General features: G+C 49.7%; 3 protein-coding genes across 16 annotated transcripts in view; 1 reads left to right on the top strand and 2 right to left on the bottom strand.

Moving 5' to 3' along the window:
* MAP3K3 (mitogen-activated protein kinase kinase kinase 3) overlaps positions 1-11,607 on the top strand; it is a 63,018-nt gene extending 51,411 nt beyond the window's left edge. For all 3 annotated transcript variants that reach the window (XM_079132355.1, XM_079132354.1, XM_079132356.1), the window contains 9 exons: positions 2,260-2,333; positions 4,726-4,793; positions 4,983-5,075; positions 5,685-5,876; positions 6,399-6,547; positions 7,135-7,266; positions 7,756-7,885; positions 8,263-8,440; positions 10,082-11,607. In XM_079132355.1, coding sequence (XP_078988481.1) covers positions 2,260-2,333; positions 4,726-4,793; positions 4,983-5,075; positions 5,685-5,876; positions 6,399-6,547; positions 7,135-7,266; positions 7,756-7,885; positions 8,263-8,440; positions 10,082-10,310 — 1,245 coding nt within the window. In that variant the 3' untranslated portion in view covers positions 10,311-11,607. The remainder of the gene's footprint in view (positions 1-2,259; positions 2,334-4,725; positions 4,794-4,982; positions 5,076-5,684; positions 5,877-6,398; positions 6,548-7,134; positions 7,267-7,755; positions 7,886-8,262; positions 8,441-10,081) is intronic.
* Positions 11,608-13,520: 1,913 nt separating this feature from the next.
* LIMD2 (LIM domain containing 2) lies at positions 13,521-16,295 on the bottom strand. 4 transcript variants are annotated; one of them, XM_079132369.1, is made up of 5 exons: positions 16,160-16,295; positions 14,854-14,948; positions 14,674-14,718; positions 14,445-14,584; positions 13,521-14,370 (listed from the first exon to the last, which is right to left on the bottom strand). In XM_079132369.1, exons 2-5 carry the CDS (start codon positions 14,893-14,895, stop codon positions 14,211-14,213), a joined length of 387 nt encoding a protein of 128 aa, XP_078988495.1. In that variant the 5' UTR covers positions 14,896-14,948; positions 16,160-16,295; the 3' UTR covers positions 13,521-14,210. The 4 variants fall into 4 exon arrangements, with proteins under 4 accessions (XP_078988495.1, XP_078988496.1, XP_078988493.1 ...); XM_079132370.1 differs by lacking the exon at positions 16,160-16,295 and adding an exon at positions 15,966-15,983; XM_079132367.1 differs by lacking the exon at positions 16,160-16,295 and adding an exon at positions 15,681-15,840.
* A 2,917-nt stretch (positions 16,296-19,212) lies between these two features.
* STRADA (STE20 related adaptor alpha) overlaps positions 19,213-27,806 on the bottom strand; it is a 30,615-nt gene continuing 22,021 nt past the window's right edge. For all 9 annotated transcript variants that reach the window (XM_079132358.1, XM_079132359.1, XM_079132364.1 and 6 more), the window contains 7 exons: positions 26,757-26,865; positions 26,516-26,639; positions 24,041-24,212; positions 23,388-23,492; positions 20,798-21,039; positions 20,348-20,390; positions 19,213-20,094 (listed from right to left, as the gene is read on the bottom strand). In XM_079132358.1, the coding sequence (XP_078988484.1) occupies positions 19,942-20,094; positions 20,348-20,390; positions 20,798-21,039; positions 23,388-23,492; positions 24,041-24,212; positions 26,516-26,639; positions 26,757-26,865 (948 nt within the window). In that variant the 3' untranslated portion in view covers positions 19,213-19,941. The remainder of the gene's footprint in view (positions 20,095-20,347; positions 20,391-20,797; positions 21,040-23,387; positions 23,493-24,040; positions 24,213-26,515; positions 26,640-26,756; positions 26,866-27,806) is intronic.

Raw genomic sequence — 27,806 nt, 5'->3', positions numbered from 1 at the left:
GACTCAGAACGCCTTCAGCTGCATATTCTTTTCCTGGGCATTTTACTGACTGTCCTATTTATCTAACTATTTCACTTCTGCATACCTGCTTTCTAGAGGTGACTGGGTGTGAAATCCCAGACATTGCCAACAAGTTCCGTTGCCTTTGGTTTCTGTTGTTCCCTGTGGTCTTATACCCTGGCCCCTTCACATTTTTTTTTTTTTTTTTCCTCCCCTTTCCCTGCCTGGAAAACATAGGAGAATTTGACTCTTAGTGAGTACAGACTTTTAGAAAGAGGCAGCTGGGGACTGTCAAGGTCCTCCCCTAGTCCCCACCCCTTCAACTGAAGCAAATTGTTCCTAGTAACAGGCCATTCAAGATAAATCCACTTCACAGGGACCAAAACAGCATAGTATATAGTGAAAGAATATTCACTAAAAAGTGAAACCAAGATAAGTTTATTTTGTTTTTTCTTTAATCAGATTTAGGTAACAGTTGCATCTATTTGCTGATTTTTAGAATGGACAAAGCATGATTCATGTTAATTTTTTGGCTTAGAAAAATTACTGACAGAAGCTAGCTAGCACAATGTAACTTCCTTCACTTCCCCTTTGACTCTGCAGCACTATCAAAATGAGGGTCATTGTTGCAAAAGCATTCTGGAACTCAGCAGTTTTTCTCAAGGCCTCTTGAACCTTTGGTATTTTTTCTCCATCATACCTTCTGTGTTGTTGTACTCATCCATTTTCTCTTTTCTGTTCACTGATCTAACTTTGCCAAATATGCACTTGCTGGATTTGGAGCAGTTCTTTCCCATGTTGGTTTTGTCTACTTGGAGAATTTTGTATCCTTACCAAGATTTGAAATTTTACTTTGCAGTTTATTTGCATTGATGGACAGATTTTTAAAAATCACATATATAATATGACCTAAAACATTTGAAATTATGGGTGGGGATGGACACTAGTATGGAAAAAGAGATTTTAGATGGAAACAAATTATGTAAAATGTTATCTATCGATTTTTCATAATTCCAATATTTTCTTTCCTGTGTGAAGTTTAACTTTGGAGCTAAGGTAATGCATATAGTCAGTTCTGTGTGTCCATGGGTTCCATGTCTATGGATTTAACCAAATGCACAATGAGCGTATTTTGTCTGTACTTATCATATATGGATTTTTTTTTTTTTTTTTTTTTTTTTTTTTTTGGCACCGTGGACTGAACCCAAGGATGCTTTACCATTAAGCTACAACCCTAGCTCTTTCTTTTTATTTTGAGACAGGGTCTCACTGTGATGCTAAGGCTGCCCTCAAAATTGCAATCCTCCTACCTCAGCTTCCCAAGTCACTGGGATTACAGGCTTGCACCACTGGACTCAGCATGGACTTTTTTTTTTTTTTCTTGTCATTCCTTAAATAATTCAGTATAATCATACTTATCTTAGACATGATTTAAAGTACACAGGAGTATATGTGTGGACAATATGCTAATACTGTGCCATCTTATGTAAATGGACTTGAGGATCCTCAGATTTAAAAGGGAACCTGGAACCAATACCCAGTGGATAGCAAGGAATGACTGTACTTTGAAATTGAAGACCCTAGAGCCACCCCCTCTCTGTAAAGAGAAAGCAAAGGGAAGGACCTTCAAGAGATTGGTTGGTGGGGGCGAACTATTCTGAAGGCTTTTTGTAATTGCATTAGACCAGGGGCCAGAGAAATACTTCAATCTACGTAGACATCTATACCTCTGTATTGGAACTTCTGGGAAATTTTATTCTAATACCAGCTATGCACTGACTAGTTTTATGACTTTAGACAAGTCTCCTAACCTTTCTTAGCCTACAGGGCTCATCTATGAAATGAGGCAGTGCTTGTTTTTGTAAATTATGAATTATGGAGTGTAAACAGAAGCATCAGGGTCCCACCCAAACTCACTGGAAGCCTCTGCAGGGTAGTACCATCTCCAGCGCCAGGCGCCAGTGTTGATGAGCCAAGAAAATGCCAACAAGAAAAGCTGCGTCTCTGCTTTGCCCTCCTGGCAAAACTCCTTGGGATGCCAGCCAGGCATTTTTCTCCCTCCTGGAAACTTGCCACTCAAACTACAGGGGAGAATGGTACCTTACTAACCGTTCTTCCCACTATATGAGGAAACAAAGGGCACTTTCATATTTAGACAAAAAAGACCATGTGCTGGCCTCAGCTGGGTCATAAAGCCTGGTCACCTGCCTGGCTGGGATTAGGGTTGGGACTGTGGTCTATTGTATGCTTGCCTTACAGATGCTGGATCCCCTGAGCAGTGCTGAAAATTCCTTATCAGGAAGCTGCCAGTCCTTGGACAGGTCGGCAGACAGGTATGGGGCTATTGGGTGACTTGAGTGTTAATAATAGATAGGCTTTTCTTTTTCCTTTTCTCTCTCTGTTTTTTTTTTTTTTTTTTTGTCCTGGGATGATTGAACCCAGGGCCACTTAAATCACTGAGCCACATATCCCCAGGCCTCCCCCCCCCCCCTTTTTTTTTTGGTAGTTGTAAATGGACAGAATGCCTTTATTTTATTTGTTTATTTTGTGCGGTGCTAAGGCTCGAACCCAGTGCCTCATAAATGCTACGTAAGCTCTCTGCCACTGAGGTACAGCCCCAGCCCTACCCAGCCCTTTTATTTATTTATTTATTTATGTATTTATATTTTGAGACAGGGTATCACTGAGTTTCTTAGGGCCTCACTAAATTGCTGAGACTGGCCTCAAATTTGCAATCTGTCTCCACCTCCAAAGACACTGGGATTATAGACATGCACCACCACACTTGACCAATACATAGGCATTTTTTTAACTGATGGGTTGAGGAAACAATGTTCACTAGTGTGTGTCTCTGATCCAGCCACGGGTCAAAGGCCCAGGGTTAAAGCAGCATGGCCTGTCCTTAGTTTCCCAAACACCATGAAAATGTTTTGCTTGCATAATAAAATGAATATAATAGCTTATAAAATAGCAGTTCATTTATTAAGTGCTTGTTGTGTTGTTCTAAGTGCTTTACATGTTTTGATTCTATTTATAATACTTACCACTCTTGTGCATTTTGGGCCTTTATTGTGATCTAGACTGAGAAACAATGGACTGTTGAAGTTTGCAGAAAAACAAAATTCTCATCCATGGGTTTACTTTCACTTTTTTTTTTTTCTCCAAGTGTTTCTGGTGGAATAAGAAACTGGGATATGAAGATCAGAAAACAATATGCAGGCCTCCTTCCGTGTATGGAGGCTTGTTCTTACATTCTGGGAGGAAATATGCTCTCCTTTAGATAGAACATGGCTCTGGCGCTGGCCCCAGCACTAATCCCACTGCTCCCATCCCAGCCTTGTTCTGATCACCTCTGACCAGGTGTAGGGTTATGGTCAGAAGCTAGGGGGCAGGTTTGGGTTTTTCGTTTTTTCAATTTGTGTATCTGATTTATTGTTCATGAGAGTACTGATCTGACTGCAGCCAAATTTGTTCTGAGCACTGATACGTGTGGTCTTCCTCTAGGTGTAATAGAATGTAGTCATAGATGCTTTTGGTTCCAATATGCAGCCTTGATTGGGTCTTGCTTTCCAATCAGGGTAGTAAGAAGGCAGAAGTGGAAGTGCTCATTGTTGTCACTGAACAAGGGCTCTTCCAGGACAGGGACGGACTCTGACTTTGGACTATCCCCTGAGCTTTGAGTTAGGAAGAGAGGACAGAAGGTATAGGGAAGGTGGGAAGAAGAGGGCAGCCCCCAAGTCACTGCCTTGAAAGTCTGACATGTGACCTCTCAAAAGGTACTTGTGTGTTAGGGGAAGGGCCATTCAGGTGGATGCTGGGAAAGATAGCTGAATTTAGCCACTTCCCTGGTCTTGGGCATTTCTTCCATCTTTCTGTAGTGCTTTGTTTTCTCCTGGTGAATAAAACCCAGTGATCAGAACTGACTTCCCTGAGGTCTGGCCTGACCTGAGTTCAGGGCTCTTGTCTTCCCTTCCTGGGATTTAGGAAAGGGCAGATTTGGAGCCAGATAGACCTGTATCCAATTCCAGCTCCAGCAAATATTTTGGTAACTTCAAATAAGCCCCTTGACCTCAGTGTCCCTACCTCTAAAATAGGATGGTGATGACTAATTGAAAAATTGAAGATGCCTGGTATAACTGCAGAAACACAGACTTTGGAGTCATAGGCCTGGATTTGAAGTCTAACTCTCTTGCTTCCTAGCTGTACCCTTGGGGAAGTAAATAGGAATGTTCATATCTAAACCAGTAGGGTGTCCACGAAGACTAGTAATATAGCACAGCAGCTGTTCAGTAATTGGTACCTGCTATTATATTATTTTATTTCCTACCTTGCAGAGTTATAAGGGTTAAATAAACTGTGCTGTTGTTATCTTTGTTACTGCCGGGGCCAGGGATTCTCTTGCAGCTCTTCACTTGTTACATAGGTGGGACGAAAGGCCAAGAAGGGAAGGCAAAGGGGTGTGCAGCCAAGGTGGCACTCAGTAGGGCTGCCATTTGCCACCCTGGGTCGTGTCAGATTTGGGCCTCTGACAAGTGAAGGGTGGAAAAAGCAGGAGATTAGACTCAGGAAAGGGCCACTTCCCTCCAGCTCCCTTTGCCACCACCTGTGCATATGGGAGACATTTGAAGGGGAAACAATTAGATGCTCTTGATTTCTCTTCTGCCTTCTGGGCTGCACTGGAAATACACTGAGGTCTATTTTGTAATTCTTTTTTGCTCTCTCTAGCCCATCCTTCCGGAAATCACGAATGTCCCGAGCCCAGAGCTTCCCAGACAACAGACAGGAGTACTCAGGTAAGTTCTACAGAGCCTGGGTTGGCAAAGCAGGGGAGTCTGGGTGGGGCCAGAGAGTTCTGAGTTGGGAAGCCAGGGTGTAGAAATTCTCCTGGACTTACTCCTCTAGGGTCTCAAATGACCTAGGAGCTTAAGTGGCTCACTCAGACTGACCTACCCAAAAGCCAGTGACTCCCCTGTCTTACTTAGATCGGGAGACCCAGCTCTATGACAAAGGGGTCAAAGGTGGAACTTACCCCCGGCGCTACCATGTGTCTGTGCACCACAAGGACTACAGTGATGGTGAGTGTGCCTCCACGCTGCCCTCTGCTGGCTGCCTTCAGAAAGACCATGCTTAATGCTCTGCTTTGGAAAAGCCACCACTAGTGGGTGGCACCTGGGTACTCTAGGATCTGTGTTCTCCTCTGTTCCTGGGGAATCGTGCCTCAATCTTGAGTGAAGAGAGACAGAAAATTAACCAAATGGGGAGAGTGATATTTATAAACTAAGTTGCTGCTGCTGGGAACTTTGGCCTTCCTTTGTGTCCATGCTGTGCTCTGGAGTGCCACCTCTCAAGCGTTCTTTTCTGTAGCAGCAGCAGACACACTGGAGCTGTGGCAGAGGGGGTAGGAGTAGGATGCCAAGGAAAAGGAGACTTGTGTTGGGGATTGGCCTTACTGGTCCCCGGAGCCTTCCAGGTGGCCAGGACTCCCTGAACCTGGCTATTTCTTAATTTCTGCTTTTGTCTTGATGCTTAAGGTGCTTGGGACAGCAGCCTTTCTGGCATGAGTCATTTGTAAGGGCAGACAGGATGGACCAAGTCAGTGTTGTTTGTCACTTCTAGCTGGTTTGCACATTCAATCTTGTGGCCAAGGGCCTGACTTGCCCTACTCTGACCCCTTATCTTTTTAGGCAGAAGAACATTTCCCCGAATACGGCGTCATCAGGGCAACCTGTTCACCTTGGTCCCCTCCAGCCGCTCCCTAAGCACGAATGGCGAGAACATGGGTCTGGCTGTGCAATACCTGGACCCCCGTGGACGTCTACGGAGTGCAGACAGCGAGAATGCCCTCTCTGTTCAGGAGAGGAATGTGCCAACTAAGTGTGAGGAGTGTCCCTGGCTAGGAGAAGACTGCCAAGGATGTTCAGACGAGCTGCAGGGGTGGGAGGACAGCCTGGCTGCGAGGGTGCTTGGGCTCAGCGTTCTGCTGCTCTGACCCATCCTCCCCACTCAGGGAGCTCCCCAGAGAGGGCAGCACACCCTGGGTCTTAGGCCTGACTCCACTGCTATGGGACAAGCCATTTCTCTCTGGTCTTTAGTTTTTTCATATTTAAACTGAAAAGCACACTCTTAATCCCTGACATATTAAGATATTTAGGAGCTTTGGAAGTAAAGACCTTTGATCAATGCAGAAGAGCATTTCACCATGACTTTAGCAAGTCCTTTGTTTCTCAGGACTCTGATCTTAAGCTCCCATTAACCAGGGCTCTGGGTCTGCTTCAGGTGGGGTACTGGGCATGGGGGAGCCTAAGCCAGAGCTCTCGTGATCAAGTAGCTGGAGAACAAGGAGGGTCTCCATGAAGAACACACATGCTTTGACACTCTTCCCTGCTGTTCTCCTGCAGCTCCTAGTGCCCCCATCAATTGGCGTCGAGGGAAGCTCCTGGGCCAGGGTGCCTTTGGCAGGGTCTATTTGTGCTATGATGTGGACACAGGACGTGAACTTGCTTCCAAGCAGGTCCAGTTTGACCCGGACAGTCCTGAGACAAGCAAGGTATGGCCTTCTCCATTCTCTGAACTCCAGTTCTCCCCTTCCATCAAAAGTGCCTGTCTTGTACCACACAGATGAATTGCTCCTGGTGCTACAGGTTGTCACCCCATCACTTGTCCTCCCAAGCTCCCTTGCTATCCACCTGGTCCTGGCTATGGGGTGAAGGGTTGATGGTCCAAGGAGCAGCACGCACCTCAGGGAGGATCTAAGACCATCTCACAGTCCCATGCAACCCAAGCTGAGAGGTGACGATCACTGCCACAGAGGGCACTCCCCGCCCCACTCCCCAGGCACCTTTCCCCTGCTTACTTGGGCCAGCTCTCAAGGAGAATCATGTGACTGACACCTCAATTTGAATAGGCAAATGTAGTAGGGGCCTTAACTAAGCCCCCACAACCCTCCTCCTTTCTCCCTGTCTGCCTTCCTCCACCTTCGAGTGGCTAAGGGTCAGACAGCTAACAGGCCGCCTTTTCTCCAGATGAAGTTCCCAAGGCAGACCCCTGTGAAGCACAGTGTAAGGCAAGCTGAGTGGATCTCAGGCAGGCCGGCCCGGGGCTCAGGTGCCTGGGTAACCACTGGCTTCTCCCTAGGAGGTGAGTGCCCTGGAGTGTGAGATCCAGTTGCTGAAGAACTTGCAGCATGAGCGCATAGTGCAGTACTACGGCTGCCTGCGGGACCGCGCCGAGAAGACACTGACCATCTTCATGGAGTACATGCCCGGGGTATGTGCCCCTCGGACATATGAGTCTCACACAAGAGGAAGCCTGATCTAGGGCAGGGCCTTGGGGTGACCCTTGGCCTGGGTCTGACCTCCTGAGGCTTCAGGTTTGGGAGAACTAGGTGAGGTTGTGGCAGGACCTGGCGTCAGGAGGGCCCTACCTGTGGCTGCAGTGTGGGTGTGAGGTGAGGAATGTCCTAGCCCAGACTAACCTGAGGTTTGCACTAAGATCTGGTCTGTCCAGCGAGCATAGCCTTCACCTGCAGCAGAGGCCCCTTCTCCTGGATGTGGGTTATCCATTGCTTGAAGGAAGGACTGTTGTTTATGTTTTTCTCCAAGCTGCCTGGCAGCTCCTGGCAAAGTGCCCAACACATCACAAATGGAATTTGGATGAATCACTGCTTTGCTGCAGTGCCTGGGGCCCGGAAATAGTCTTGCTCCCTCCCACAGCCATCCCCTGAGGGGACTCCCTCTGCCTCCTTGTGACTGCTAGGGCTCGGTAAAGGACCAGTTGAAGGCCTATGGAGCTCTGACGGAGAGTGTGACCCGCAAGTATACCCGGCAGATCCTGGAGGGCATGTCCTACCTGCACAGCAACATGATTGTTCACCGGGACATCAAGGGTGAGCAGGGCTTAGGCTGTATGGAGTCCTCAAGACCTGGGTTCATGTCCACCACTTAGTGACTGGGTGGGCCAATCACTGAACCATTTTGAACTTTCTGTGAAGTGGGATCCTCCGTTGCTTCCCCAGCTGGGGATTGATATGAAGATTGAACAATTTGGGAAAATACCATAGTTCAGTGTGAATATTGACCATGAAGACCCGTGACTTCACACTGTAGGTCTGAGGCTTCCCTTCCCTGTGTGCCCTGTGCAGCTCATGTCTAATTCAGTGGTAGCTTCCACCCTCTCAGTAGTTCTCTGTGACTTGGGAGGGAGGATGGATGGTAGAAAATGCAAGAGGGGCCAAGGTGGTAGCTTCTCCCTTCCGTGCTTTAGGAGCCAACATCCTCCGAGACTCTGCTGGGAATGTGAAGCTTGGGGACTTCGGGGCCAGCAAACGCCTGCAGACCATTTGCATGTCAGGGACAGGCATGCGTTCTGTCACCGGCACTCCCTACTGGATGAGCCCTGAGGTCATCAGTGGCGAGGGCTATGGAAGGAAAGCAGATGTGTGGTGAGTGCTAGGACATGCCGGGACTCCATATCCCTGCCTGGGCTGTAGTGGCTCTGAATTGGAAATGGTTTTGAGAACCTTGCATATGACAGGAGGGAACTGAGGGCCTGCCTTTTGCTGACTGGTGCAGCCAGGCTCCGTGTGTGCAGCGCTGGTAGTGTTTGCAGTACACAGATGGGTATGTTTTCATCCCAAATAGCAAATCTTGTTAGTGTTAGGAATTTAAGCCATGGAAGAAGTATCCTTGGGTTTGCTGAACCCCTTGAGAAGCAGTATCCACTCTGAAGTCCTGATCTGTCTCTAAACAAGAGCAGACTTCTGCCCCTTCTCCTAGGGCTCAGGTGGGCTTGCATTTGCTCTGCCTGACTTTATTTCTATTTTCAGAAAGGACCCAGAAGTCATGAGAACTTCTTTCCTTGAATAGTTATTGTAAGGTGGGCTTAACAATGGCTCCCCAATGTCCTAATCCCTGGAATCAGTAAATGTTGCTTTACATAGTAGCAGGTCTTTGCAGCTGTTAAGGGTTTAGTGTTAGCTCAGATTGTCCAGGTGGGCCTGGCACAAATCACAAGAGTTCTCAGAAAAGAGAGTTAGCAGTGGCACACTCCTGTAACCCCAGCTATTTGGGAGGATAAGGCAGGAGGATGGAAAATTCAAGTTCAGTCTGGGCAATTTCGCAAGATCCTGTCCCAAAATAAAAATTTTTTTAAAAGGCCAGGAAAGCCTGGGTTGCTTAGTGAAACCCTGTCTCAAAAAATAAAGGGCTGGGGATGTAGCTTAGTGGTAGAGCACTTGCTCAGCATGTGCAAGATCCTGGGTTTGATCCCCAGCTTTGTAAAAAGTGAAAATAAAAAGGGAGGTAGGTTTGAGTGGGAAGTGGGAAGTGTGATAGTGGAAGCACATGAGCCACGAGACAGGGACAGGGGCGTGGCTCCCTGGTACAGCACATGCTCGAGTGCACAAGGCTCAGGTTGGTCTCCATTGCACACGTGTGTGAGTGCACACACACACACACACATGCACACAAAAGAAAAAGAGAAGTGCAGGTGGCCTGTAGAAGCTGGAAAGGTGAGGAAATAAATTCTCGCCTCAAGCCTCCAGAAGGAATGAGCCCTGCTAATTAATGCTTTAACTCTAGTCTGGGGAGACTAATTTTAGATTGGTAATCTCCAGAACCATATGATAATAAATTTGTATTGTAGTTATGCCACTAAGTTTGTAGTAATTTGTTACAGCAGCAGTAGGAAATTAATATAACTATCTAGGAGGGTTTTGTGTTTGTGTGTGTGTATGTGTGGTGCTGGGGATGGAACCCAGTCTCCCACATGCAAGGCGTGCATTCTAGCTGTGAACCACACTCTCAGCCCTCTTGGAGCTCTGTCAGTGCCCAGTGGTTCCTCTTTCCCATCTGAAGAAGTACCCAGGTGAGTGATTTGTGTAGGTTGATGAGGCCTATGTGGATAAGGGCCAGGAGTCCTTTAAAGTCTTTTCTGGTCTTGGGGATTCAAGGAGTGTCATCCCTCAGCTTGTCTCATCCTGTATCCCAGTGTGATCTGAGGAAAGCACCTCCTTTCACAAAGGTGGGTGAGGCAGCTGGGAATTCAGAACTGGCTGAGGAGTGACATGAGGTTCTCTCTCCAGGAGCCTGGGCTGCACAGTGGTGGAGATGCTGACAGAGAAACCACCCTGGGCAGAGTATGAAGCTATGGCCGCTATTTTCAAGATTGCCACCCAGCCCACCAACCCTCAGCTGCCCTCCCACATCTCTGAACATGGCCGGGACTTCCTGAGGCGCATTTTTGTGGAGGCTCATCAGAGACCTTCAGCTGAGGAGCTGCTCACACACCACTTTGCACAGCTCGTATACTGAGCTCTTAAGGCCACGCTGCTGCCAGCTGTCCCCTGTTGCACAGGCAAGGGGCTGCTGTGGGGCTCAGTGAAGTTGCTGCTTCTCCCAGACAAGGCTGTGGACCTTGGAGCTGCAATCCAGCCAGCGTTTGTCTTTGCCCCTTCTGCCAGTGGGGCTCAGCTAGGATGGGATGGCTGTAGCCTCAAGGACTGGGAGCCCCCAGCCTGCTAGACCCAAGAGCTCCAGTGTCTTAAGCTCAGTGTGGAAGGAAGGGGCTGGGAAAATGTGTGAGGCAGCTGCAGGCATTGCTCGTGGGGTGTGTCCTGACACTGCAGTTGACTGGGAAGCCAGAGGGCCTGGGGGACAGGACTGACTCAAGGGTATGAATAGTGTTATTTTCATTCAGAGTGTTATTTTGTTTCTCCTCCCAATGTCTGGAGACTACCAGGGTGTCTCCGGGCTGGATGAGCCCACTCAAGCCTGAGGTAAAGCCCAACAGCCCTCAAACAAGGGAAGACAGAGGCCCAGCTGACCTCTCCCTCAGAGCACCCAAGTCAGCTTTGCCAGTCCTTGTCCTTTGCCAAAGATGAATGAAGCAAATGTTATGCTGCCTTATTCAGGGAAGGAGGAACATGTCTGCCTGCCCCCATGACTCTGCACCCCCAAGTGGGGGCCTGAAATATGGCTACCCCCATTGAGGGGGGAGACCCAGTTTTGTCAATGTAATTGTCTCTGTTTTACAAGTTGGAGTCACTCTTATGCTGTACTCAGTTTCTAAACTGGAGACTTTGTGCCCTATGGGTTCTGGATACCCCTGTGTGAGCTTGGGCTTTAGGCTAGATTCTAGAGTTGATGGGATGACCTTTGTGCTTCTGGCCTGGCATGTTTCCCACTGGAGCAGAAAGGAAGATGAACAACTCAGTGGGCCCATCAGGGCTGTCCAGGAGAGCCCAGGGGTTGACTCTGCCTGTCAGTCATGACCCTGCCAGGCTAAGCCCACTCCTTTTGGTAGAAGGGAAAGCCCATGTGCTGCCACCAGCAGTGTCCAAAACCACCAGCTCTGTTCTTCCTTAGCCTTGCCCATCCCTGTGAGGTCTCAGCCTCTTTCCCTTCTTGCTTCTCCTCTGGGGGAGGAATGGCAATGGGGAACCAGTATCTCCAAGCAGCTTAGAGTTGGCCATATTTACCTCAGCCTGGGCGCTGGTCCTTTCTTCCGGCCCCTCCCCTCCAAAATGTGCCTATTGCTAGAGCTCCTCCCTCCCAACACCCAGTTTCCTTGGGAGTTATCATTAAAGAAAGGAAAAAAAAAAAAAAAAAAGCTAGTGCCCATGGACGGGCATCTCCAGGGAGCTGGGGATTAGCGCCAGGCAGCTCACTGCCAGCCATGCCCACTACCCCACGGGCACAGAACAAGCCAAAGCCTTCGTTGTATGTTGACGATGCACTTTTATGAATGTAGTTTCTATCGCTGTTTTTAGCCTTTTCACATCATGTAATGTGAGGCCTTGTACTTGTTAATTTATATCTCAGATCATATTTGATGGTTTTTATATATCAATTCTAGACTGTTACAGGTGATGGACGCCTCAAGAGAGAGAAGAGAAAATGAAAGCAGCTGGTTTTGCAGAAATGTGTGTTGCACGGTGCCAACTGGGCCCCTCTTCCATCCCTTTTCCTGGGGGGCCTCTGTCAGGCCATCTTCCACCCACCACTGCCCTGAGGCCAGTGAGCACATGCTCCTGCCTCTACCTCGGCCCTTGCCCAGGGTGGGGACCGGCCCCTCATCTTGACCAAAGCTGCCAAGAGGCAGCTCGGCCTCTCCAGGACCCCATCCTGATGGCTGTAGCACTCCTTGGCCCACACCCTGTCCCCAGTCCCCAAGAGGAAAAGAGCATGGTGCCGCTGATGAGACTGAGACGACTCTGCGTGTCCCAGGTTCAGGCTCACAGAGCCCCACCCCTGGGGTCTTACCTCACAGGGATTATTTTTAAAATAAAAATTTAAAACAAGCCAACAAACCCTGCACTCCAAAATATCAAAAAAGACCGACTTTTGTGCCAAAAACTGTGGACATGCTGGTTTAGCATCCTCAGGACCAAGCTGTTGCTTAATTTTAATTTATTATTATTTTTTATTATTAACTAATCCAGATTAAAAGTTGTGGGATTCCAGGATGGCCTGGGCCAAAAGTCCTGAAGGGCAGTTTCCTTGCAGCCCCAGGCTTGCTGTGGAAAGGGGCCATGCTGCCATTTTCTCACCATTCCACGGGGTGTGTCTGCCTCGGCCAGCCCCACACATCAGGGCCAGGGCTGGGTCAGTGCTCGTGCTGCCGCCCTTCTGCCCCTCTTGCCCTCCCAGCTCTGTGTCTGTGTCTGAATTGTGGATAGTGCAGAAGAACCTGCAGCCATAGTTATTTGATTATATCTTGACCGAGGGCTTGCAGTGCAAAGCCAGGCCAGTGTCACGCATTACTTACAATAAAAGGGATCATTTATACCAGAGGGGTCCTGTGTGGTGCTTTGGGTTGGGAGTGGTAGAGGAGATAAGTGTTTGCCTGGGAGGGCCAGGTATGGCACCTAGTAACAAGCTTGGGTACCCGAAGAAGAGAACTTGATGCCAAGAAGAGGGGCCTCGTCATGACTTGGTTAGGTACCACTGTTAGCTCAGAGGGGCCCTCCCCCTCCCCCTCCCCTCCCCCTCTAAGATCTCTACTGAAAGTGGTAAACGAGGGCCAATTCACTGAGGCACTGTTGGCCCTTCTAACCTGAACATCACCAGTGGCTTGGTTCCTGGGACTTTAATGGCATCTAGTAGGGTCTTCCTGTGAGGTTCCTTTGCCCATCCTATAGGGCGTTGATCAGAAACCATCTCAAGCATCTCTCCCTGGCTCAGCTGCTGTTGTTGAACTCTGAACAGGGACCATCCTTGTCCCCATCAGAGGCTTCTGGCTCCCCTCTTCAGAACAGGGGTGTGGATGTGAGTCTGTGGGCTTGGGGTGTCAACCAACCCAAAGCTGAGGGGAGAGGAGTTTCAGTTACAGAACCACACTGCGTCTGGCCACGAGGCTCCCTGGCTGGGCAGAGGAACACCCCTTTTCTCAAGCAGCATGTATTTCATTGTTGCCCCTTCATCAAGGACAGGAGTGCTCTGGACTGACCCTAAACCCCTTCCCCTCCCTGTGGTGAATGGGCATCTTATCACAAAGCCCCCCCACAACAGGCCACATAAGAGTCAGGATCTGTTTAAACATGTTTAAAACAGGGTTATCACAACAGTCAGAAGGCAGAAACAAGGGAGAGGAGAGGGAGAACGGCTGCTGCTGGCCCCACAGGTCTCTGAAGTGCTCAGCCTTGCAGGGACTTTAGCTTCATGGTGCAAGGGGGTCCCAGCCCCAAGGCCATGGGCCCTGCCTTGCCTTCTACTTCCCCATTCCCTCCCCCGTCAGCTGCTGTGGCATCCTTGAGGTCCAGCAGGTGACACTCTCACTCTCCTTCCTCCCAGTCTGTGGCTCAGGACCAGGCAAAGGGCAGAGGTAGATGGGGAGACATGGGGGCTGACATGGCCCAGGTGGCAGTGAGGGAGCTTGGGACCCTGAGGGGGGCATACTGACTCCTTGCTGGAGAAAAGGCACCTAAATAGGGAAGCTGGGCTAGGGGGCCTCCCAGGGGGCCATGTGGTGAGGTGGGGTGGGCAGAAGGAAGCAGGGTGGTGAGCAGACCCCAATCCTGGTTCCCACCCTCTGACTCCCACTGGAGAAGGAAGGAATCCTGGAGCAGAGCCCTGCCCCTGGAACCTTCTGCCTGAGCAAGCCTCCCCCTTCCCACCCTGCCCCACTACTCAAACCCAGAGCAACCTTTTTCCCACCCTTTCCAATGCCCAGTTCCAGGCCCTCTGCGGAGGGAGAGGATGGCCAGAGGGGCCTCAGGCTGTCTTGGTGCCGGGGTCCACTTCTTTGTGGGCCCAGAGCTCCTTGTGCTGTTTGCGGCCGAATCCCTCATCGTAGTTGCCTTTGCTCTTAAACAGCTGCTGAAAGTGGGGTTTGCAGTAAAACTCACCATGCAGCGCCGCATAGCTGCCCAGGCTGCGGAAGCAGAGCAACAGGTCAGGCCAGGTCAGGGCTGAGGCAGGGCAAGGGCAGGCAGGGCAGGGCCGCACCTGAGCTTGGTGTGGCAGTGCTTGCAGCAGAAGCAAGAGTTGTGGAAAATGAGCTTGTCTGCCACCAGCCGCTCCATGGGGTACACAGTCTTCTGGCAGGCGGCACAAGTCTCCTTCACCTGGGCCCGCAGGCTGAAGGACTGTTGCGAGGGACGCTCAGCCAGGAGCCTGGCCAGCGCCCGCCCCTTCCTCCACCCTCACCCACCCTCACCCACCCTCAGGGCCCTACCTTGGAGCGCTGCACAGTGCTGCTGCCACCGCTGCTTTTGGCTTCCTGAGAGACAGACAGTCAGGGCAGGCATGGGGGCGGCTCGGCCCAGATCCTAGGGGCAGTCAAGAGGGGGCAAAGGGTGCCCGGCAAACACACGGCTCCTCTCCCCTCATCCCTCCCACCTGGCTGGTCACCTACATGAGAGGGGGTGGTCTGGGCGGCTCCTGCAGCCTGGAACATGGCTTGTCAGAGGTGATGGAAGCCCGGGGCGGAGACTCGGCACCCGCTGGGTTCTGCAAGGGGAAGTCAGTCGATGGGGCCCCACGAGCCTTCTCCAGGCTGCAGGGTGGGGGTGTTTACAGGCAGGGGGCTGGGGGGCTGTGGTTGGGACTTTCCCTAAGTCATTTCCTGTTGCTCTCGGTCTTGCCACTTCCGCCCCTCACCCACCCCCTTGCCTGCTCGTCCCCCACGCTGCTCCCCAAGGGGCAGGGGTCCCTGCGTGGAACATGTGTGGGCAAAGAACAAAGTTACAGGGGAGCAGCCGGGTACAAAGGGTCCCGCACAGCCTCCTTGTGCGCCCCGCGGGCTAGGACCCCGCCTGGGGTCAGGGGAGGTCAGGGGAGATCAGGGGAAGGAGGGGCGGGCGCGGCCGGGCGAAAACCCGCTGCCCCAGTCTGACTCAAGCCGCACGCTGCCCGGCGCCGTGCCCAGGCGCCCAGCTCCTGGACAGCGCTCCGGCCCGCCGCCCGCCCGGCCCCGCCCCGCCGGGCAGCCCCAAGTCGGCTCCCGCGCCTGCCGACCCGCGGGGACCGGCCCCCACACCCGGGACTCCCGCAGGTCCCGCCCCCGCCCGGGACCGGCCCTCAAGGCAGACGCCAGCCTCGGGGCGAGAGCGAGAGCTACGCGCAGAGCCGCCGGGCGTCGGGACGCCGCGGACCGAGGCAGAGGTGGCCCTCGTCCCCCACCTCGGCGCCCGGGCTCGTGAGCGGATGCGGGCCCTCCCCCCGGCCGCCCGCGCGTCTCACCGGGCCCCGGCCTGGGCCGCGGGGCGGGGGTCGGTCTCCGGGGGCCGCCTCGGGTGGGAGGAAGGCGAGGGCGCGAGCTGCCGCCGCTGCCAGTGGTCCCCGAGCGGCCACCGCTGCCGCCGCCTTATCGCCGCGCCTCCCCCGCCGGCCCCCGCCCCGCGCCCGCCCATTGGCTCCGCCGCGCCCGGAGCCGCCTCCGGGGCCCGGGCGCCGCCGCCGACCCCCCTCTGTGCTTTGTCTTCCCCACTCGCCGTCCCCCCGCCTTTGTCTGCCCCCCGCGCCGACCCCTCACAGCCTCTTGGGCTTGCGGGCCTCCAGGGACCGGCCGCCCCGTCTGCCGGTTCTCGACGACGCCGGGCTGTGAGCGGACGCGCGTGGGGACAGGAACCCGAGGTTGCGCACCGCCCCCTCCTGCGGGGACCAAATTCAGGCTGTGGTCTCAGGACACGACGCTCCTGGCACAGCCCCGTGGAGCTTGCCTGAGCCTTTCACTGCCCCAGTTTGCCCGTTGGCCCTCGTGGTCGCAGGTCCCAGCGGCTCTTGTTCCCGCCCGGCGCAGTGGTCCCGTAGCCTGAGAGACCCCGCTGGGCGACCCCGGAGGCAGGGCAGGAACCCCAGATTCGACTCCCGCGCCCCCTCGGGCCGCGGAGTCCTCCCGCCGCCAGGGGCCGCCCCCGCGCCCGCACAGCCCGCGGAGGAAGATGGCAGCGGCACGCGGTCCCACCAAGCTCCGCCGCGAGGCTGCGAGGCCCGTCTTCCGGCTGCAGGGAGGGCTCTGGACAATCGCTTTGGGAGGCCTCGGGCTGGCCGCTTGCCATGGAGCTGGCCTGTACGAGGGGTCGGGCGGGATTGCTACCCCAGTGCGCCTTCTGCTGCCGGTAGACAGGGGCAGACGAGGCTGCTGCCCGCAGGTTCCCAGAGCACCCACTCTCCCAGGTCCGGCGTCTTGAAACCTTTCTGTGGTCCGACTTTATGGAATTATTAATGTTAGTGGCAGCTCAGCCCCGGCCCCCTGCCGGTTTCCCAGCTGGTTGGATTCAGCTCTCGCCCCCATAAGAAACAGGCAAAAGATGGGAAAAGTGAACTTTTTTTATGCAGTTTGACAAACTGGAGAGAAGCAGCTAGATTGCTTCTCCAGTAAGTGGCACTGAAGCGGTTACAATTTACAGAAGTAAAAACCAAGTGATATGCATATGTAGATTTAGTTGGCCCGAAGAGGGATCAAAATGGGACAAAAGGCAAGAAATAAACATATATTTAGTGACCCTGTGCTAGATAGGCTGAGCAGGAGTCTCCCTCTCAGCCTCTTTGGCACCTGTTAGGGTGAGGATTGCAGACTTCCCCTTCCATTCTCTGCTTAAGGAAGTTGCTCCTAATTCAGAGGAGGGCCCCCAGTTCGGTCTGTTTCACTAACCTCTGGCCCTCTAAGGACACCAAGGGCAGGTCCTCAGGGAAAGAATTTCCATCCTACCAGCAAGCAAACCTCTGGGCACCCAAGCCTCATTCTGCAGAAGAGAACCAAGGTCTAGAAGTTTGAAGTGACATTCAAGGGAACAAAGGCTAGTGCAGCAGCATTGTTTTCTGCCTCAGTGCACTGCATGGCAGGTCTAAAGTGACAGCCACTATGGGGAGTAGAGCCTCAGCTGTGCCTGTGGTCCCTTGTGTACCTCTGCAAGGAGGCTGGGGCTTCCTGGGACCCAGTGACTCATTTGGCTTTGCTTGAAACCAGGCTGGAGGCTGTTTCACAATGCACAGCCCTAAACAGTATGTTCCCACATACTGTGGCAGGAATAGAACTGGTGGCTCCAGATTGGGCCCACACACTTGTCAGGGAACAGAACAGCTCCCTGCCTGCCACCTGGCAGGGAAGCAAGGAACTGCCCAGCCCCCAAACATTTCCCTGGCTGGCTGGCTGCACCCACACTGTGGGCCTGAGGACTCCCTGCTAGATGGGGGAACCCTCCACAACTGCATGTGTCTTTGGGGAAAGTGTCCATATCTGTAATCCGATTCTCCAAGGGAGCTGTTTGATACAAGAAAGGTGAAGCCCTCCCAGACACTAGGAGGAGGCTCCTTGGCTATGGGGCACTATCAAGCAGCCATCCCTGAGGACTGTATCCTGCCCAGGACAATGAATGGGCTGAGCTGCAGGAAACTATAACAGTAGTTTAAGTGTTGAGGATGAGCTGACTGCATGGAGAAGGCAATCTGGAAGGAAAGAAAACTAATATGGTGATAAGTTGTTAAGGAAATTTAAGGCTGGTCACAACGGCATATGCTTGTAATCTCAGGGACTCAGGAAGGTTGAGGCCAGCCTCACCAACTTACCAAGACCCTGTCTAAAAATTCTTTAAAAGGGCTGGGAATGCAGCCCAGTGATAGTAGAATGCCGCTGGGTTCAATCCCTAGTACCAAAAACCAAAAAAGGGAACTTAAGGCTCCAAGAAAAAATGAACTGGGCAGGGATTAGGAGAAGGGCTGGAAACAGATGCAATGGAACCTTCTCGCATTTCAGGTCCTCCACCCCTAACTCATGGCAGGTGTTATTCACTTCACCTCTGCCCCTGTAGATGCTCAAAGGAAGAAATTTAAAATTTTTCTTTAAATTGTTGTTTAAAATTGCTCAGGAAGAGGAAAGTAAGGGTGTTTGATAGTTCAGAGCAGACTTCAGGGAAAAGGGAGGGGCACTTCCTTAATCTGACATTTAAGTGCCTGGGCCACAGTCTTCACCCAAATAGACTAGCAAGGTGGAAAGCACTGTGCATGCACAAACACATGTAAATGAACGTGCTCATGCCTGTGAAGCACCACAGAGGAGACAAAGGTTGGAATCGTCCTTTTGCTACCACTCACTAGCTGACAAGACCAACGGGGCTGGGAGCAGTGGCAAATGCCTGTAACTCCAGCAACATGGAAGGCTGAGGCAGGAGGATCACACTTGAGTCCAGTCTGGGAAATTTAACGAGAACCTGTCTCAAAATAAAAAGGGCTGGGAATGTAGCTCAGTGGTAAAACACCCCTGGGTTTAATCCCCAATACCAAAAAAAGAAAAAGGATGACAGGAATGGGCAGGTCTTGCTCTGAGTTTTCTTGCTTTTTGTGTATTAGTGCCAATGGTAAGGAGACTCCATAAGTCTTGTGTCAGGTCACAAGACAAAACCCTCCACTCCTTCCTGCCAAAGGTGAGCATCTTCTGTCCAGACCCTTAGTGGCCGAGAAGAGGTCCTGCAGAGGATTAGTCTTCATCACACAGACCTTCCCAGCTCCACGTGGTTTGATGGCAACATGCAAAAATTAATAGTCTTAAAATTTTAGGTAGTTAAGAGGCCATCTATTATGGGTTTTTAAAGAAACTGGTCTACCTACCTAGTGAAAGAAGTCCCTTCTATGCTCCCACAATAACTTGTGGGCCCATTCTTGGGTGGAAAGGACCAAGGCAGAATGACGAGTCTGAGCCTGTCTGGCCATCCTTGGAAGCACAAACACCAGGAAGCAAGCTTACAGTCTCTGTGTGCTTGCAAACACTAAGCCATTTAACAGGTTCTCTGAAAATTTTAATATGTTCTGACAATGAAACTAACACAGCATAAGGATTTAAGCCTTCAGGTGAGGCAAGACATTATGGCCCTTGGAAGAAGCACCAAGGCAGCTGGCAAATTCTTGGGAAAGGAAAGAGCTGCACAGATAAATTATGGGAAGGTTTAGGTGTCAAGGTCCACGAGATAAGGGGGATAAGGATGGACTGCCCCAGCTTTATTAACCTGGTGCTTAAAAAGACAGACCCTTCCCTTTGGTTATTAGGGAGAGGCTTCAGAGCAAGGGAAGCAAACTGCTAATGACTTGCCTTTCATGGACCAATAGGATATGCAAGCAGAGGAAAAGAATACAATCAGGCTGGCAAAAGAGCAAGTGATGGGAAAAGGAGGTGACAGTTCCCTGGGTTGAGGAGTCAAATCCTGGGCTTCGACTTCAGCCTCAAGGCCAGGGCAGCATCTCTTCCTTTTGAGAAGGTTGCCTGAGTTCGCAGGACAGGACATGTCAGCCTTCTGACCCTTCCCAACCTCTGGTGCCTGGGATTCCCTTGTTTCAAACGCAGTGCAGAAATCTCTCCTGGATGTTCTTCCAATCACAGCCTGCTCTGCTAACAGAAGGTCCTTTCTACCCAGTCTGCACCCAGGAGAGTGAGAATGTGCCAGCCCTCAAAAAGGGCCCCTGGGTCTTTCATGCCCTAGGCTGGAGAACACGCATAGTCTGCAGAGGCTCAGAATTCCCAGTCGTCCACCTCCAGCTCTTCCAGGTTTGTCACCAGGCCAAAGATTCCACTGTGATCTTGAGACTGGCTGCCCTCAAAATTGGTGATGGGGGTGACAGGACGAAGTAACTCAGGCAAAGCCTCTGAAGCACGTCGCTTGATCTGGGAAGAAGAGAGTTGGGTGATTGATCCTGCTGCTCAGGCCCCGGATAACACAGAGCAGGAACAATGGCCTAGTGACAGATGACCTGTCAGAGCCAAAAAGGAGCGGTGCCTTTCAGTGGCTTCAGAAACATGGTCATTTCTGTAGTTCAAAAGGAGGAGTAGAGAATGCCTAAACATCCCCCAGCTAAGGGAATCAGGGTCAGTAGAATAGGCCAGAAAAAACAGGAGCTGAGGCAGAATGCTACTGTACCTGCTTGAAGAAGGAGTGGCTCAGGAGGGCACTGGCACTTGGCCTGGAGAAGAAGGTGAAGAGATCCACATCACCCATGCCCAGCTCCACATCCTGCAGCTTACAGCTTATCCTCAGGTACCTCTACTTCTTCCCTCAGCTCGCCAAGAACTACCCAGGCTGGTTTCTTAGCAAATTCATGAGCTGATCCCTCATGCTGTTGGGCCCCTCATTCTTCCTGGGAGCCAAAACCCTACTTTGAGAGGTGGGTGCAGCTTTTATTTGTTTGTTTGTTTGTTTGTTTGTTTTTTGCAGTGCTGGGGATTGAACCCAGGGCCTTGTGCTTGCAAGGCAAGCACTCTACCAACTGAGCTATATCCACAGCCCTAGAGGTGCATCTTTTAAAACCCTGGTCCCAACTCTGGAGCTCCCTCTGCTTCCCCAAAGCCTGGCTCCAGGTCAGAGAGATACCTTTCATCTGGGTTGCGCTGAAGGCACTGCTCCACAAAATGGTGAAAGTGGGGGGAGAAGGTTCGATGGTAGGGATGGGAAGGTGAGTCACCGTTGGAAGGCCGGGGGTTGCTGGTGGTCAGACTCTCACTCAGGCCAGGGTTGGCCAAAGAGCGTGAAGGGCTCATGTTCAGTTCCTCAGCAGGGATGGTGCTGGTGTCCAACAGGCAGGGTACTGTGCCATTCAGCTTCTCCAGCAGCATCTGGGGAGGACAGAGCCAGTACCTGGACTGGAGGGGGCCCTGGAAGACCTGGGAGTCTCTTCACAAATAAACTCCTCCCCATAAGCAAATGATCTTTTGGGAACAGAGAAAAGATGGAAGAAAAGATCGAAGAGAAAACATGGATTCCTTTTCCAAAGGAATGCTGGCCACTGACTAAGCAGCTCCCGCTACCTAGGCTGACAGGAGGAGGAGGAGGGGTTGCAAGAAGTGGCCCTTCACCATGGCTGGAAGGGCCACCACTGCCTCTCTCTTTTTATAAGACATCAAATTTCATTAACAGTAGAGCCCTCACCCTAGGGTAGAGGCAGCAGCCAGGTCACCTTCTTTGAAGCCCAGCCCATTTGCCATGCCCAGGTGGGTCCAATTGAGTCCACAATATAGAACCTACAGTATTGGATCCTGGGTTTTTGCAGTGGCAGGCTGCACAGGAGCAGTGTGCCTGAGGCTGGACAAACTTGGGTGACTGTTCCTAAGTCTTCAACTAGCACATGTAAAACCAGCCCACCTTGAATATAGCTGTCCTCATGAACTTCATGTGCTGCCCAAGCCAGAAACCTAGAAATCTCTCTAGGGCTGCACTAATGTCAGAGTCACTAGCCACAGGTATCTATTAATATTAAAATAAATTAAATTAGGTTTAGAATTCAGTCCCTCATTCTAGTCACATTTTCAATGCTAATAGCTACAAGTGGCTGCCATACTGGATAGCACAGGTACTGCAGAAAGTTCTACCTGCACAAGTGCTGCTTCTAAATCTGAACCTGAGCATTCTTCTGTTACTAAATTGTTTTTCTTGGATTTCCTGATACTTTACCTACATTTCTACACCCTCCTAACTCATCTATCACATCTAATACAACTGCTAGAATGACCTTTCTAAAATATATGTATCTGATGCGATCACCCCATGCTCTACCACTGAGTTACACCCCCAGCCCTAATAATATTCAACCATATTATCTTAGTAAGTTGTGCAGGTCAATTTTTTTGGGGGGGTGGGTGTACTGGGTTTTGAACAAACCACTGAGCCACATCCCTAGCCCATGTTTTATTTTTTATTTTGAGAAAGGGTCTTGCTAAGTTTCTCAGGCTGGCTTTGAACTTGCAATCCTCCTGCCTTAGCCTCTTGAGCTGCTGGGATTACAGGTGTGTACTACTATGGTGAATTTTTAAAGATACAACCATAATTTAATATTTATCAATTGCTTGAAAACAAATATGTACATATATGTGTGTATGTATATATATGTATGTATATGTATTATTTTATATAACATATATATTATTTTGTGTGTATGTGTGTATGAGCGATTAAACTCAGGGCCTCATGCAAGCTAGGCAAGGGCTCTACCACTGAGCTACATCTCAGCCCTTGATCTGGCCATTCCTAAGTTTCCCTCTCCCCACAGGGTGAACAGTTTGCAGCTGGGAGAAAGAGAGGTTTGCTGAGAGTTCATGACTGCCCCTTCCTCATTCTAGGCCCCTTCCTCCAGAAACTCGAAACCCAGGTAACCCTTGCCCAGATGACTCTAAGTCCACTTTCCAGGATCTGATGGGGCCTGGATCAGCCTCTTCCCTGGGCCTATCTAACCAGACTGTAGTACAGGCTGTGTATCCTGAGGCCAGAGGGTGGGCCAAAGGGTAGCCATGTATAAGGGAATGAATAGAAGGTAAACTTGCAAAATGGAGATTCCAAAGGTGTGGGCCAGAAAGATGGTACAGAACTCTCAAATGTCAGCCAGGCATGGTGGCACACAACTGTAATCCCAGCAACTCGGAGGCTGAGGCAGGAGGATCACAAGTTTGAAGCCAGCCTCAGCAACTTAGCAAGACTCAGCAATTTAGTGAGACCCTGTCTCAAAATAAAAAATAAAATGGACTGGGAATGAAGCTCTGTGGTAAATTGTCCCTGGGTAAAATCCCCAGTACTGCAAAACAAAACGAAACACTGAGATGTCTAAGAATTCCAAACTAGAAACTGACCTCTTATGGTAGGAGACAGAAGATAGGTAGAAGATATTTTATAAATTTATAAAAATTGCTTAGCTTGATTTATACATTTTAAATAGACATATGTAGGTGGGTCTCCATTTGCACTGCTACTCCCAGGCTCCTCCCTTCACTGGGCTGGGCTCCATGACAACATTATTATCACATAGAGAAGGAAACAAAGAAGTACATAATCATCCCTGACTTCTTGAAGAAAAGGACTGTCTTTTCATCTGAGCTAACCCTTTGTCTATGTCCCTTACGTAGCAGATACTCAGGAAACTTTTATGGAAGGCAGGCAGGTGGGTAAGAAGGGAACCACTGGGCTACAGGCTCACCTGAGTGGCAGGCATATCCTTAAAGGGGACATGGCCATTGGCTAGTTCACAGGCGGTGATTCCCACGCTGTATATGTCAGACTTGGCATCATAACCCTGAAGATTCTAAATCAGAAGAAAAAAGCCACAGATGACTTCATTTGTAGTCCCAGTCTTTGTTTAGAAAAAGAATGTTTCAACGAAAACTGAGGAGGAAAGAATGCCTGTTCCACAATCAGAACCAGCTGCTAATGACTCTCCTTGCCTGTACTGCTGAAGATTAACTGCTATTTTACAAGGAAAAAATGTTTGGTGCTGCTATGTAATATGCTGGAAGAACACTGGGGTCCTGCTCCTGCAAAGCATAGGGATCTCAAGAGTATCAAGCATTTCCAAAATGCACACTCTTCCATAGGGTGGGAAAGACCCCAAGGGGAGTTGAAAGAGGACTCCAGCAAGAGGGAACCACATCTACCTGCAATGGGTAGATAATATCCATGTTAAGTTGGATACCTAGGCATACCTGGCCAACAGGGACCCCTCCCTCCAGGATCGCTTTACTCCACTCAGAAGTAGGAAGCCATCCCACCCCATCCCAGGAAATTCCTGTGGGCTTTCCTGGAAAATCATGAGTTGTTGGGAGGTAGGAACTCCTTGGGACCCTGTGCACAGACCTGCTGAAGGACTTCAGGGCTGAGCCAAGGGAGGACCTTGATACTGTACTTAGGAAAATCATGGACCACACGTTGCCGCTGCCCATGGCTGATCATGCTGAGGTTGCTGCGTAAACCAGAAAGGTAGACTTTCCCGTCCACAGAGATCAGAATGTGGCTAGCTTTAACACTCCTGGTAGGGAAGCAGAGGGGTGTAATGAGCAATAGGAGCCCCTCACACTAAAAGCCTTCAGCATTTACAGACTAGATCAGGTCAACTCACACCCAGGTGCATGTTATACATTTTATACATAAACATGTTTTTATGAAAACTTCAAACATACAAAAAAAGAGAAGATAGCATGAACCCATGTATATATCATCAGATTTTTTTTTCTGGCACCAAGGATTAAACCTAAGGGTGCTTAACCATTGAGCCACATCCCCAGCCCTTTTTATTTTTTATTTTGAGACAGGGTCTTACTAGGTTGCTTACAGCCTTGCTAAGTTGCTGAGGCTGATTTCAAACCTGTGATCCTCCTGCCTCAGTCTCCTAAGCCACTGGGATTACAGGCATGTCACCACACCCGGCAATCAGATCTTAAAACTTACTATGTCCTATTCTGCATTTGTGTGTGTGTGTGTGTGTGTGTTGTGGGGTGGGCATGACAAGGATTAAACTCAGGGGCACTTGACCACTGAGCCACATCCCCATATATATTTTTTAAAGACAGGGTCTCACTGAGTTGCTTAGTGCCTCACTAAATTGCTGGTGCTGGCTTTGAACTCATGATTCTCCTACCTCAGTCTCCTGAGCTGCTGGGATTACAGGCATATACCACTACATCTACAAATGCTTTTAATCTATACTTTCCATTTGTAGGCATTCTTGTAAAGTATGTCATTCTTTTGTACATACATTTTAAATTTACCTAATGGTTCTGTTATGCAACTCATTCTTCCTTTCTCAGTACTATATTTTCAAGACCCACCTGATAGTTGTCTTTATATATCTTACATGTCTGATCTTTGCTTTTGCTTGCCATGTAGAGCCCAGGGTGGGATCTACCACTTTCAGTCTCATTCTCCCATTCTCCAGGGAAGGACACTCATACTGCCTCTACTCAGTACAAATATGACCAATGACATTCATGCATATGTTCCCTCATGGGGCTGTACGAAGGTTTCTTTGGGTGTACACCCCAGAGGCAGTATTAACTGTCTGTGTATCTGACTGGCTGCATCAGGCATCTTCCACTATCTGAAAAGGAAGGAGCTTCAAGTTCCCACTGCACTGGGCTTCACCCAGCCACCATTGGTTTCAAGAGTATAAAGTGACATCTTGGTTTCATTTACTTTTCTCTGATTGCTAGGTTTCGGGGTTGGTTCTTATGACTGTTAGCTTTTAGGTTTTCTCTTTTATAAACTTCATATCCTTTGCCCATTTTCCTACTCTTTGTTGTCCTTTTCTCGTTGCTTTGCAAAATTTTCTTATTAATCTCTTGTGTATTTTAGACAAAGTTAACATCATCTTCCACTCTTGCCCATTTCTTCACTTTGTTCATGGAATTCTTCATTGAATAGGGAACTGAATCTTCATATAATCAAATTCATCATTTTTTTGCCTTATGTTTTATGTTTCTAAAATGTTTAAAAGTTGTTTTATGTCTCAGATCACAAAACCATTTCTTCACATTTTCTTCTGTTTAAGTCTGAGTTTTATATCTTACACTTAGGCCTTTAATCCATCGGGAGTTCTCTCCGTATATGAATATAGAGGGAGTTCCAGTTTTATCATCTTTCCTACTATGAGCCAGTTTTCCTGACACCACCTACTAAGAAATCTCTTTGCTCCAGGCACTCATCTTAGGACCCACTCAGGAGCATACAAGGAAGGAGGCAGGGGAGTGGTCCATGTCAGATGTTCGTTTGTTCCTCTCACATAATACTCAGGACCAGGCTGTCCAGTAAACACAAAACAGCAGCTTCAACACTGACAGACTACGATCACTACCATCAGTGGCAAGGTCAAAACCTAGATCCTTGATTTAAACTCTGGCTTCATTAATTCCAGTCAACTTTCAACTGTTTCCCTGAGGGTTCATGGCCACAAGTTCCTTTTGCTTGTTTTGTGGTAGTGGGGCTGAACACAGGGCTACTCTACTAGGATAAGCTATATCCTCAGCCCTTTTTTATTTTTATTTTGAGACAGGGTCTCACTGTGTTGCTGAGGTAGGCCTCCAACTGGTGAACCTCCTGCCTCGGCCTCCTGAGTTGCTGGAATTAGAAGCATGCACCACAGCATTCGCTCTTATTAATAGAAGGTGAAGTTGCTGAAGAGTGTACCTGTGGGGGCTGAGGTTGTAGCTCAGTGTAGAGCCCCTGCTTAGTATGTGTGAGGCACTAGGCTCAATCCTCAGCACCACATTAAAAATAAATAAATAAAATAAAGGTGTTGTGTCCATCTACAAAAATACAAAGAAAAAAAAAGTGTACCTGTGCACATAGCCCATATGGTGGATGTAGTCCAGGGCCTTTAGCACCCCCTGCAGGATATAAGCAATCGCCAGTTCATTCATGCCATCCATGAAGTGTGTGCCAATAAGATCCTTTGCAGAACCTGAAGAAAAGAATTGTGGGGAGGAAGCAAAAGGTAACAGAGGAAGGCGATGGCACGTAAGCATTCTGCCGAAAGAGTTCTTAGAACCCTCTGTACCAGGAACCCTTTCCCACTCACCATATGCCATGAATGCTGTGACAACCCACAGCTCATTGTCTGCAATAAAGGTGGCTCGATATGGCACGATATTGGGATGGTTGAAGAGCTTAGAGACATGAAGTTCCCCCTGAAAGGAATGGGAAAGATGAAGTCAGAATCAAGGAGCCCTGAAGAATGATACCCAGTGTGAAGGTGGGAGCATGAATAACATGGGAAACTAGTTCTTTTTGGATGTTCTTCTCAGAATCCTAGGATCAGCCCAAGTGCTTCCAATATAGGAGAAACTGAGCCCTGCTGTTCCTGCAGTCTGTTTTACCTGCTTAGGTTTCAGGGTGGCCTCATACTGAGCCTCAAGAAACAATCCCCGACCAGACAGGAAAATTGCTGTCAACACACTGGAGGGTTCCAGTTAGCCATCTCGGAGATGATGAAAATAAACTTCTGATTAAAGATTTAGGAAGTTAAAAGCTTAGCTCAACTTCAAAGGCCAAGGTACAGAACTCCTCTTGAAGAAAACAAATACCAATTTTCTATTATAAATGAAAATCTAATAGTTGATAGAAACAAAGTATAAAGAACAAATGAACAAATGACAACTATGAAACACATTTTCCAACAACGTCAGACCAAGTGATCTCTTCCTCAGAAGCAGCTATAGGAGTGTAAAAAAAAAAAAAATCAGACATAAGATCTACAGAAATTCCAGGGTCCTGGTCTTTGGTTCTTTGGGACAAGAGCTAAAGCCAAGCAGTATGTACCTTCTGCCTATCCTGTGCTTCACAGAATGAAAGCCAAAAGAATCACACAAGTCTAACATGCACTAGAACAAACTCAGATTTTTTTTTTTTTTTCTCAAATAACAAAGCTGCTTTACTAGCTGTGCTCCATCCTCAGCCCCAGCAAGCTACTCTGAATAGATGAAGTGAGAGTAGAGCACCATCAGGTAAGCTTCAATTCGGGAAAACACTGCAAACACAGAAGAGGCAGGGCTGCAAGCAAGTACGCTGAACATACACAGAGCAGGCTCCTAAATCCAAGCCACGTCAGCAAAGGAGACTCAAGGCCCCA

The sequence above is a fragment of the Sciurus vulgaris genome (assembly GCF_902686455.1).
Source record: "Sciurus vulgaris genome assembly, chromosome: 3".
NCBI lineage: Eukaryota > Metazoa > Chordata > Mammalia > Rodentia > Sciuridae > Sciurus > Sciurus vulgaris.
Note: the sequence above shows the minus strand (reverse complement) of the source record. Positions and strands in the feature narration are given on the sequence as shown.